This window comes from Coregonus clupeaformis, chromosome 8, assembly GCF_020615455.1.
Source record: "Coregonus clupeaformis isolate EN_2021a chromosome 8, ASM2061545v1, whole genome shotgun sequence".
NCBI classification, from domain to species: domain Eukaryota; kingdom Metazoa; phylum Chordata; class Actinopteri; order Salmoniformes; family Salmonidae; genus Coregonus; species Coregonus clupeaformis.
The window spans coordinates 46,061,662-46,074,496 of NC_059199.1; the positions used below are offsets into that span (position 1 = coordinate 46,061,662).

General features: G+C 44.1%; 1 protein-coding gene across 1 annotated transcript in view; it reads left to right on the forward strand.

Annotated features, from left to right (window-relative positions):
- Positions 1-9,972, forward strand: part of trpn1 (transient receptor potential cation channel, subfamily N, member 1) — a 45,456-nt gene extending 35,484 nt beyond the window's left edge. The window contains exons 24-30 of the mRNA XM_041883548.2: positions 2,318-2,515; positions 2,787-2,996; positions 3,268-3,722; positions 5,056-5,478; positions 7,171-7,658; positions 8,357-8,509; positions 8,820-9,972. Coding sequence (XP_041739482.2) covers positions 2,318-2,515; positions 2,787-2,996; positions 3,268-3,722; positions 5,056-5,478; positions 7,171-7,658; positions 8,357-8,509; positions 8,820-8,986 — 2,094 coding nt within the window. The 3' untranslated portion in view covers positions 8,987-9,972. The remainder of the gene's footprint in view (positions 1-2,317; positions 2,516-2,786; positions 2,997-3,267; positions 3,723-5,055; positions 5,479-7,170; positions 7,659-8,356; positions 8,510-8,819) is intronic.
- Positions 9,973-12,835: the final 2,863 nt, after the last annotated feature.

Below are 12,835 nucleotides of genomic sequence, written 5' to 3' on the forward strand. Positions count from 1 at the left end.
TGGGAGCAATTTCCAAATGCCTGAAGGTACCACGTTCATCTGTACAAACAATAATATGCAAGTATAAACACCATGGGACCACGCAGCTGTCATACCGCTCAGGAAGGAGAGGCGTTCTGTCTCCTAGAGATGAACGTACTTTGGTGCGAAAAGTGCAAATCAATCCCAGAACAACAGCAAAGGACCATGTGAAGATGCTGGAGGAAACGGGTACAAAAGTATCTACAGTAAAACGAGTCCTATATCGACATAACCTGAAATGCCGCTCAGCAAGGAAGAAGTCACAGACTACGGTTTGCAACTGCACATGGGGACAATGATCATACTTTTTGGAGAAATGTCCTCTGGTCTGATGAAACAAAAATAGAACTGTTTGGCCATAATGACCATCGTTATGTTTGGAGGAAAAAGGGGGTACTTGCAAGCCGAAGAACACCATCCCAACCGTGACGCACTCCCCAAATACAGGTGTGCCAAGCTTGTAGCGTCATACCCAAGAAGACTCGAGCCTGTAATCGCTGCCAAAGATGCTTCAACAAAGTACTGAGTAAAGGGTCTGAATACTTACACTACCGGTCAAAAGTTTTAGAACACCTACTCATTCAAGGGATTTTCTTTATTTTTACTATTTTCTACATTGTAGAATAATAGTGAAGACATCAACTATGAAATAACACATATGGAATCATGTAGTAACCAAAAAAGTGTTAAACAAATCAAAATATATATGAGATTCTTCAAATAGCCACCCTTTGCCTTGATGACAGCTTTGCACACTCTTAGCATTATCTCAACTAGCTTCATGAGGTAGTCACCTGGAATGCATTTCAATTAACAGGTGTGCCTTGTTAAAAATTAACTTGTGGAATTTCTTTCCTCCTTAATGCGTTTGAGCCAATCAGTTGTGTTGTGACAAGGTAACCTTGAAAGTTTCTTCAAGTGCAGTCGCAAAAACCATCAAGCGCTATGATAAAACTGGCTCTCATGAGGACCACCACAGGAATGGAAGACCCAGAGTTACCTCTGCTGCAGAGGATAAGTTCATTAGAGTTACCAGCCTCAGAAATTGCAGCCCAAATAAATGCTTCACAGAGTTCAAGTCACAGACACATCTCAACATCAACTGTGAATCAGGCCTTCATGGTCGAATTGCTGCAAAGAAACCTCTACTGATGGACAGCAATAATAAGAAGAGACTTGCTTGGGCCAAGAAACACGAGCCATGGACGATGGACCAGTGGAAATTTGTCCTTTGGTCTGTAGTCCAAATGGGATATTTTGGGTTCCAACCGCCGTGTATTTGTGAGACGTGGTGTGGGTGAACGGATGATCTCCGCATGTGTATTTCCCACCGTAAAGCATGGAGGAGGAAGTGTTATGGTGTGGGGGTACTTTGCTGGTAACACTGTCTGTGATTTGTTTAGAATTCAAGGCACACTTAACCAGCATGGCTACCACAGCATTCTGCAGCGATACGCCATCCCATCTGGTTTGGGCTTAGTGGGACTATCATTTGTTTTTCCAACAGGACAATGCCCCAACACACCTCCAGGCTATGTAAGGGCTATTTTACCAAGAAGGAGAGTGCTGCATCAGATGACCTGGCCTCCACAATCACCCTACCTCAACCAAATTGAGATGGTTTGGGATGAGTCGGACCGCAGAGTGAAGGAAAAGCAGCCAACAAGTGCTCAGCATATGTGGGAACTCCTTCAAGACTGTTAGAAAAGCATTCCAGGTGAAGCTGGTTGAGAGAATGCCAAGAGTGTGCAAAGCTGTCTTCATGGCAAAGGGTGGCTATTTGAAGAATCTCAAGTATAAAATATATTTTGATTTGTTTAACACTTTTTTGGTTACTACATGATTCCACATGTGTTATTTCATAGTTTTGATGTATTCACTATTATTCTACAATGTAAAAAAAAGAAAAAAGAAAAAAAAAACTTGAATGAGTAGGTGTTCTAAAACTTCACCAGTAGTGTATGTAAATGTGATATTTCAGTTCTAAATGTTTTATAAATTAGCAAAACATTAAAAAAAAAAAACGTTTTTGATTTGTCATTATGAGGTATTGTGTGTAGATTGAGGGGGAAAAAACAATTTAATCCATTTTAGAATTAGGCTGTAACGTAACAAAATTTGGAAAAAGTAAAGGTCTGAATGCTTTCCAAATGCACTGTACGTGAGTGTATGCATTTTGTGCAAGGGTTTATGTGCAAATGTTTGTGTGCATGTGTGCGTTTTGCAAGCTTGTGTGTGTGAGTGTGTGTGGTTCTGTCAGACTGACTGTCCCCCTGTCCCCCCCCCTTCTCCTCAGGGCTCCACCCCCCTTCACCTGGCGGCCCAGAATGGTCACATGTCTGTGGTGGGGCTGCTGCTGAGCCGCTCCAGCTCTCTGCTGCACCTGAGGGACAAGCAGGGCCGCACCTGTCTACACCTGGCCTCCGCCAGCGGCCACGTGGCCATGGTCAGAGTGCTGCTGGGCCAGGGGGCCGAGATCAACCACACCGAAGAGGTGAGACTGACCTGGAGATGGAGACGTTATGGGGAGAATATGTGGATGTTATGGAAACATTATGGAGAGGTTATGAGGATGTTGTGGGGATGTTGTGGGGATGTTGTGGGGATGTTGTGGGGATGTTATGGAAACATTATGGGGAGAGTATGAGGATGTTATGGGGAGCGTATGAGGATGTTATAGGGATGTTATGGTGACATGTTGACAATAATAAAAACTATGCCTGATCACACACTAATTCCATTGACACCTGACCCCCCTATTCTAGAGTGGCTGGACCCCGCTCCACTACGCAGCCAAAGCAGGCTGTCTGGACATGGTGCGGTTCCTGGTGGAGAGTGGGGCGTCGGCCAGTGTAGAGTGCCAGGGGGGACGAACCCCACTGCAGTACGCTGCCAGGGACAACCACCAGGGGACGGTTAGCTTCCTGCTACGACGAGACGAGAACAACATACTGAGACTGCTGGAGGACAGGAAGGTTGGTGTTCTCTCTCTGTCTGTTTATGTCTCTATTTTCCCTCTATTTTCTACTCCCTTACACTTTCTTTCTAGTCTAACCACAAGATGGCAGCAAAGCACACAATTTTAAACAACAGGCGCTGCCAGAACATGTTTTTTAATCGATGTTGCCGATGAGTACCTAGTTTGTGTTTGACCTGATGGTGTGTGTTGTCCTTAGTTTGTGTTTGACCTGATGGTGTGTGTTGTCTGTAGTTTGTGTTTGACCTGATGGTGTGTGTTGTCCTTAGTTTGTGTTTGACCTGATGGTGTGTGGGAAGCTGAACTCCAACACTACGCTGGAGGAGCTGGTTCTTCACTCCGCTGCTCCCCTGGACACGGCCGTGCGTCTGTCCCGAGCCCTGGGCCTGGCCGCCCTCAGGGAGAAGGAGCGTTACGTGGACCTCCAGGCGGCCGCCCACCACTGCGAGAGCCTGGCCTCCGACCTTCTCAGCATGGCCTCGACCGGGGAGAGGGGGGCCGGCGCCGTACTCAGGGCGGTGGACCATAGAGGGGCCAGCGTGCTGGACTGCCTGATCGAGGGGAGTCAGAAGGGGGTGGTGGCCCACCCGGCTGTCCAGCAGTACCTGACGGAGGTGTGGTATGGCAGTCTGCAGTGGGACTCCTGGAGGATCCTGCTGCTGTTCTTTGGCCTGCTGCTCTGCCCTCTGCTGTGGCTGTTCCTCTCACTGCCTCTCAAACACAGGTACAGAGTAGACTTTCATAGATACAGGTTCATAGCCTTTATTAATGGGAGCCCTTTTGAAGCTAACCCACTGGGCACACAACGTCATTTCAACATGGAAATTTGGGTAATATTTGGTAGAGACATTGATCAATGAGATTTCAACCTTTATTCACCAACTCAAAAAGTCAGCCAGACGTTTGTAGAATTCCCAATGGGTTATCATTATGCTTTTCAACCATTTAAAAGCACAACCAAATTCCAATGGAAAAACAATGTCAGATTTTTGGTTTAGTTGTCATCTAAACATGTAATCACTGCGCTTTCAACCATTTTAAAAGCAAAACAAAGTTCAAATGGGAATACAATGTCAGATATTTTCTATTTATACAACAGATCAATGTGTTATCCCTGTACTTAATCTAATAGCACAACTAAATGACCTGGATGGCAGTTGAGATAACATTAAAAGTACATGGTGCAAGTGATCAATGCTGTTCGAGATTCTGCACAGATATTTATATTGTGAAGATCTCCACTGACCTGCGACCTTTGCATGCTATCTTGAACATGTACGCTTTCTATGATTACATAAGAAAACATTTATAGTTACAGTAGGCTAACCTCAAAATGTGGCCATGGATGTGTTACTCATTTTAAGGTTGAATAAATACTGTTACATTAGTTTGTAAGATCGCCTTAACTTTAGGCTATTTACTGTATTACAAAAGGAATATTGAATTGTGTTTGGTTGTCAACGCAACCAAATATCAACATTTTAAAGGATAATGCTTGAATAGTTTCATCTGAGCCACTGGCTTAATCCTGACTTAGTCTGGCTTTAATTCCAGTTTGTCTACAACTGAATAATTTATATGTTGGATTCAAGGCTCCATCTCAACCAGACATCTAAGTTAAAGAATATAACTAAATCAAATAAAACTTTTAATAAAGTTTGATTTAATTTAGTCCTATTCTGTAAATTTGTTACAATGATGACTTAATCCTGTGGTTGAAATTCCACCCTCAAAACAACCTCTTTTTTTTCAAATCCAATGTGTTTTCCATTTAGATTCCTTGTCACAATACAATGACAAATTACATTGAAACAACGTTGATTCAACCAGTTTGTGCCCAGTGGGATGTGTTTACATTCAAACATTATCTCAAACTCCACCAGTTACAACAAGAGAACTAAGACTCTTTATTTTTGACCAACCATGAATCAATTATTCGACAATTAACTTAGAGCATTAAAACTCATCCTGTGAATCAATGCCAGTTTTGGGTGATAGTTGATTGCCAGAAAATATTATCTTGGGATTGAATGTAAAATGTTTCAAAACCACACCAGGTTCAACACCATCCCCATCGTGAAGTTCATGAGCTACCTGGTGTCCCACGTCTTTCTCCTGGCCCTCTTCATCCTCACCATCGTCTACCCCCCGCTGTGTCCCATCCACCTGGGTCACCTGCTGCCCTGCTGGAATGAGTGGCTGCTGCTGGCCTGGCTGGGGGGCATGCTGGTGTCTGAGCTCACCCAGCCAGGGGAGCGCCAGGGCCTAGCCTGGATCCGAGTGCTCGTCCTGGGCTTCTCTGCCGCTGCCTTCCTCTGCCACCTCCTGGCCCTGGTTCTCCAGCTCTGGCCCCCCTCCCATCTCCACTGCCTGTTCGCCCGGAACGTCCTACTAGCCGTGGCCATGACTCTAGGCTTCGTCCAGCTGCTGGAGTTCCTGACCTTCCACCACCTGTTCGGCCCCTGGGCCATCATCATCAGGTGAGAGAAGATCAGTGGGGAAAAATACAACTATACAAGTAGGCTATTCACTAGGTAGGAGCAGATCAACATGTCAGCAGGACTGATATTGCAACACGTTTCAACCAAACAGGTCTTCCTCTGCTCCTATAGTGTATTCAGAAAGTATTCAGACCCCTTGACTTTTTCCACATTTTGGTACGTTACAGCCTTATTCTAAAATGGATTAAATAGTTTTTTCCCTCATCAATCTACACACAATACCCCATAATGACAAAGCAAAAAAAGGTTTTTAGAAATGTGTGCACATTTATTAAAAATAAGAAACGGAAATATAACATTTGCATAAGTATTCAGACGCTTTACTCAGTACTTTGTTGAAGCACCTTTGGCAGCGATTACAGCCTCGAGTCTTCTTGGGTATGACGCTACAAGCTTGGCACACCTGTATTTGAGGAGTTTCTCCCATTATTCTCTGCAGATCCTCTCAAGCTCTGTCAGGTTGGATGGGGAGCGTCGCTGCAGTTATTTTCAGGTCTCTCCAGAGATGTTAGATCGGGTTCAAATCCTGGCTCTGGCTGGGCCACTCAAGGACATTCAGAGACTTGTCCCGAAGTCACTCCTGCGTTGTCTTGGCTGTTTGCTTAGAGTCGTTGTCCTGTTGGAAGGTGAACCTTCACCCCAGTCTGAGGTCCTGAGCGCTCTGGAGCAGGTTTTCATCAAGGATCTCTCTGTACTTTGCTCCATTCATCTTTCCCTCGATCCTGACTAGTCTCTCAGTCCCTGCCGCTGAAAAACATCCCCACAGCATGATGCTGCCACCACCATGCTTCACCGTAGGGATGGTGCCAGGTTTCCTCCAGACGTGACGCTTGGCATTCAGGCCAAAGAGTTTGATCTTGGTTTCATCAGACCAGAGATTCTTATTTCTCATGGTCTGAGAGTCCTTTAGGTGCCTTTTGGCAAACTGAGGAGTGGCTTCCGTCTGGCCACTCTACCATAAAGGCCTACTTGGTGGAGTGCTGCAGAGATTGTTGTCCTTCTGGAAGGTTCTCCCATCTACACCTCACTGACCAAGGCCCTTCTCCCCCGATTGCTCAGTTTGGCCGGGCGGCCAGCTCTTCCATTTCAGATGTATGGAGGCCACTGTGTTCTTGGGGACCTTCAATGCTGCAGAAATGTTTTGGTACCCTCCCCCAGATCTGTGCCTCGACACAATCCTGTCTCGACCTCATGACTTGATTTTTGCTATGACATGCACTGTCAACTGTGGTACCTTACTGTGGTACAGGTGTGTGCCCTACCAAATCATGTCCAATCAATTGAATTTACCACAGGTGGACTCCAATCAAGTTGTAGATCAATGGAAACAGGATGCACCTGAGCTCAATTTTGAGTCTCATAGCAAAGGGTCTGAATACTTACATAAATAAGGTATTTCTGTTTTTTATTTGTAATAAATTAGCAAAAAAAATTTTTTAACTGTTTTTGCTTTGCCGTTATAGGGTATTGAGTGTAGATTGATGAGGAAACATTTGTATTGAATCCATTTTAGAATAAGGCTGTAACGTAACAAAATGTAGAAAAAGTCAAGGGGTCTGAATACTTTCCGAATGCACTGTACCTCTGTAAATATGTTGTTATTGTTCACTTAAGTATTATCTGCAATAATAAGGCCTCCTGTTTGTTTTTTTTGGCTTACATCCTCATCAGAGACCTGATGAAGGATCTGGGAAGGTTTGCCGTCATCCTGGCACTCTTCCACACCGCCTTCACCATGAGCCTGTGTGCTGTGTGCCAGCCCGTTTACCCACTCGGTCAGTATTACAATGTCACCTTGGTGAGGCAGGAGACAGGAGGCCACACCCCTCTGGAGGTGTCAGTCCTGCTCTTCTTCGCCCTCTTCGGCCTGACGGAGCCTGAGGACATGCCTGCGTTGGTGCGCTCACCCCCGGCCGCCGGCGTGGTGGCCCACCTGGTGTTTGGCATCTACCTGGTGGTGACGGTAATCGTGCTGATCAACCTGCTCATCGCCATGATGAGTGACACCTATCAGCGCATTCAGGCCCACTCAGACACTGAGTGGAAGTTTGGCCGGGCCGTGCTCATACGGGACATGAGTAGGAAGTCAGGCACGCCGTCTCCATTCAACCTCTTCACCAACCTCTTCTTTTATGCCAAGGTGCTTTGCAAACATCGAGGTGAGTTTCATACTAGTGTTCCTACCTTGTTCAGGGAATTCATAGATTCAATATTGGCAGTTTGAACCACTACAAATGATTGTTTCCCAAGGAGGCAAAACATGAGTGTAGCATGTGTAATGCTACATCATGTATCAGATATACACTGAGTGTACAAAACATTATGAACACCTGCTCTTTCCATTACATAGACTGACCAGGTGAATCCAGGTGAAAGCTATGATCCCTTATTGATTTAACTTGTTAAATCCACTTCAATGAAGGGGAGGAGACTGGTTAAATAAGTATTTTTAAGGCTTGAGACAATTGAGACATGGATTGTGTATGTGTGCCATTCAGAGGATGAATGGGCAAGACAAAATATTTAAGTGCCTTTGAATGGGGTATGGTGGTAGGTGCCAGGCACACCGGTTTGTGTCAAGAACTGCAGCGCTGCTGGGTTTTTCACGCTCAACAGTTTCCTGTGTGTATCAAGAATGGTACACCACCCAAAGGAAATCCAGCCAACTGACAACTGTGGGAAGCATTTGAGTCAACATGGGCCAGCATCCCTGTGGAACGCTTTCGACACCTTGTAGAGTCCATGCCCCGACAAATTGAGGCTGTTCTGAGGGCAAAAGGGGGGGTGCAACTCAATATTAGGAAGGTGTTCTTAATGTTTTGTACACTCAGTATGTGTGTTATGTATGACCCCCCAGGTAAGATCTGCTCTGCGGAGGGCCGGGACCTGATGACTGAAGAGGAGGATGCAGAGGGTCTGCCTGGGCCTGACTCCCGCTCTCTGGACATGCTAGCTCACACCACCTTGGGCTGGATGAGGACCAACAAGAGGACACAGATCCTACCTGAGGGTGAGGGCCTGATTGTACTGATCCATTTCAATTCACTGATTCAAATGATTGAGATATATTTAATTAATTTCAATTAACTGTTCAAACTAATCATTTGGTGATTTGGTAAATGTGTTCTACTACGATCTGATACGTACATGCATGGCACGTGAAAAAAAGACATGTTTGAGCGTCTTACATTCTTGATTCTCATCAATAAAAGTCCCAACAAACATAGTTCCTACATTAAAAATCTTAAAGAAATGTGCAGATGTATATGAAGAGTCTGTTGCCTTGTTCTTATCTTCTAAGCTCTCTCTATGCCCCCCAGGTGGCCAGCCCCTCCCCTCCAGCTCCAGGCTGGCTGGCCAGGTGCGCGTGGAGCAAGTGACAGACTGGGCCGCGGTGGTCCAACGCTACCTGGCGCTGAGAGGACAGGGGGACAGAGCCATGCAGGAGAGGGATCCTGGGACAGGCCCTGCCCAGCACCCTGACTGATCCAGTCCATCCAGAACCAGGACTTAGTATCTCTGACTAACTCACCCACACCTGACTTATTATCCTGATTCTCCACCCTTTTACTAAAGTATGCTCTTGCACACTTTCTGTCATGGATTTAACAATATTGGAAGCTCCTTCCATTGATTTATCCAATCCAATGCTTTTTAAATCCATGTCAGAAAGTCTGTAAGTGCACACTGTGGGAAAAGGGTGAAGAATTGGGATGCAGCCTAAGAGCCTTACCCAGCAGCACCCTTAGGACCTTAGCCAAGCCTTGACGGGACCGAGCATCTTAGCCCGACTCCCAGGACCCCAGCCTTGACATTACCATGAGCCTTGAATACTTACTGGACAGTATGACTCCAGCTCTGCCTTGACCTACTACATCACAGCAACAACCTGTGAAACAGAACTACTAGCACCAATCACACTGCCTTTATTATCAGCTGTCAGTGAATACATTACTCTGTCACAATTGACCTGATTGTCCACAATGGTAAATCACTTGTGATCCAGGGCCCAGTTTTTCAAAAGTTATCTGATCGGATTTCGGCAATCAGATAGGATTACATGTAAAGAAATAGAGTAAAAAGAACGGGCGTATCATTTAGTTAAATGGGGACGCCTGTTCTATTCGCTACATTTCTATGCATTTAATCCTATCCGATTGCCGAAATCCGATCAGATAACTTTAGAAAAACTTGTCCTAGGCTATCAGGATTTATAGCATGTAGCTTCTGTTATTGTCCAATAGAGGTCAGTATTAGACAACTTTCTTTCAGTGTTGTTTGAGCTGGTTTTAGTGCTGAGATTAATGAGCCTGTAAAAACATGAGAGATAGAAGAGTTATTAGGGAAAGAGGATACCTTGTCAGTTGCACAACTGAATGCACTCAACTGAAACGTGTCTAACACTTTTAACCCAACCCCTCTGAATCAGAGAGGTGCGGGGGGGCTGCCTTAATCGAGTTTAACGGCGCTCGGGGAGCAGTTGTTGGGGGTTAATGCCTTGCTCAAGGGCAGAACAGCTAATTTTTCCACCTTGCCGGCTCGGGGATTCAAACAAGCGACCTTTCGGTTACTGGCCCAACGCTCTTTACCGCTAGGCTACCTGCCGCACCACTATTATAGTGTAGTATTGTGCTATCATCATTACTTTCATACGACAGTGCCTTGATTAAGTGTGACGTAGCAAATATTTGTTATTTGACAAATGAACCTGGTGTTACTGAAACACCTGTTAGTTTTTTTTAATCAATGGCAGTAGATAAGTGTCTTCGTCAGCTCTGCCAATCAGGACACTTACGTGTAGACTACATGTCAACAAAAGCCTCCTATTTTACAATATACATTATGTCATGCTTCATTCTACAGTTAAATATGTGAGTTAACATTTTTATGAATAGTGTTTATTGTAGTGACATGTTTAGAGAAAAGTATAATTGTATTATCATGATATAACATGAGTTACTCAGTAAAACTCATTACTTAATGAAAATGGTCAAACCTGTGAAATAGAGCAATAAGAGGTCAAACCTGTCTGCTTTCTCTGTCACATCATTTACTTTATTTTGGGTCATGCCTTCTTACATTTTGCATTTTTAGTCATTTAGCAGATGCTCTTATCCAGAGCGACTTACTCCACCCTCTCTCTCCTTCTCCTCTCCCCTCTCTCTCCCCTCCCCACCCTCTTTCTCTCTCTCTCCCTCCCCCCACTCACTCTCTCTCTCCCTCCCCCCACTCACTCTCTCTCTCCCTCCCCCCACTCACTCTCTCTCTCCCTCCCCCCGCTCTCTCTCTCCCTCCCCCCACTCTCTCTCTCTCTCCCTCCCCCCACTCTCTCTCTCTCCCTCCCCCACTCTCTCTCTCTCTCTCTCTCCCCCACTCTCTCTCTCTCTCTCTCTCCCCCCTCCCCTCTCTCTTCTATATTTACATTATGGCTAGGAGCTAGGAAACAGGACTGTAAACGTAGTACCTTCCTCTCTCTTTTTCATTGAACTAAACTTAACACTGCAGCCAACTGTGCTTCTTTCATTAATAACGCCAGAGATATGGGGGGAAACCCTTCGCTTTTCTCATTCTCTATGATTAACCGCCAGGATGTTGTTTTTACCTGGTTAGACCAGGATGAGTACAGTGTGTCCGGGGAGGGAGATTGATGCGTTTGAAGCATATAACATTTAATAAGTCACGGTGAATAGGACTCTGCTTAATGTAACTCTAAACAGAGAACGAAAAGTGGGGAGAATAACTCAGGTTGTATCCCAAATGGCACCCTAATCCCTATATATTTCACTGCTTTTGACCAGAGCCCATAAGGCCTTAGGGCTCTGGTCAAAAGTAGTGTGCTATATAGGGAATAGGGTGCCATTTGGGACGTAAGCTCAAGTTTCTCATCTTTCTCACCTCTTTGAGTGCCTTGCAGTACTTACTGACTCTAAAATGTCCAGACTTGTTGAGCCAACTTCTATGGTTCATAGGAACCTTTTAAAGAGTCTGTAACCCCACAATCTATTGTATTGTTGATATTTTTTATATAACCTAAACTTCAATAAAGTTTTAAGTCTGTAATGTAAGGTATATTCACACATGCACACACAAGCTCACACACACATGCGCACGCATGCAAACATACGCACACTTACACGATCTGTTATCTGTTTAATCATATTAAAATGTGTTTGGTCTTGTCTATAGTTTGTGTGTTTTGTCTTGTCAATAGTTTGTGATTTGTCTTGTCGGTATAGTTTGATGTGTGTCTTGTCTTCTCTATAGTTTGATGTGTGTTCTTGTTTTGTCTTGTCTATAGTTTGATGTGTGTTTTGCTTTGTCTTGTCTATAGTTTGTGTTTTGTTATGTCTTGTATTTAGTTAGATGTGTATTTTGTCTTGTCTATAGTTTGTGTCTTGTCTATAGTTTGTGTGTTTTGTCTTGTCTATAGTTTGTGTATATATATATATATTTTATTTTACTTCTGATATTTTTTTCTCAACACTTTTGTTTTATTCTACTTTTTTATTAAAAATAATGCACTGTTGGTTAAGGGCTGTAAGTAAGCATTTCACTGTAATGTCTGCACCTGTTGTATTCGGTGCATGTGTCCAATAAAATTTTATTTTATGTGTGTTTTGTCTCGTCTATAGTTTGTGTGTTTTGTCTCGTCTATAGTTTGATGTGTGTTTTGTCTCGTCTATAGTTTGATGTGTGTTTTGCTTTGTCTTGTCTATAGTTTGTGTGTTTTGTCTTGTCCATAGTTTGTGTGTTTTGTCTTGTCTATAGTTTGTGTGTTTTGTCTTGTCTTGTCTATATTTTGTGTGTTTTGCTTTGTCTTGTCTATAGTTTGTGTGTTTTGCTTTGTCTTGTCTATAGTTTGTGTGTTTTGTCTTGTCCATAGTTTGATGTGTGTTTTGTCTTGTCTATAGTTTGCTCTTGTGGAGGTTGTGGGGACTGTATTATGACAGCTCTGGCCCAAAGAGTCTCCTCAGGCTGAAGTATAAAGAGGTGGGGACCCTATTACTTTGTCTGATTCTTGACCTTTCTGCTTGGCCTTCACTTCATTACTCAGGTGTGTGTGTGTGTGTACCTGTGTTTGTGTGCGTGTCCATGCATGTTTTTATTTCTCTTTGTGTGTGTGCGTGCATGCATATGTGTATCTGGTTTCAAGAGGGGTAATCTTGGTGCCATTATCCTATTCAAACAAATAATATCAAATTATGCTCTTGGGCCTTGGTCTTTACAGGGCAGGGTCTACATCTTCCAAATGTTAGACCATGCTGGGGTTATAACTCTGATGTTCACTTCTTTATCTGAATTTGTTGCCCTAAGCTGAATATTTGGTAAGTGCTCC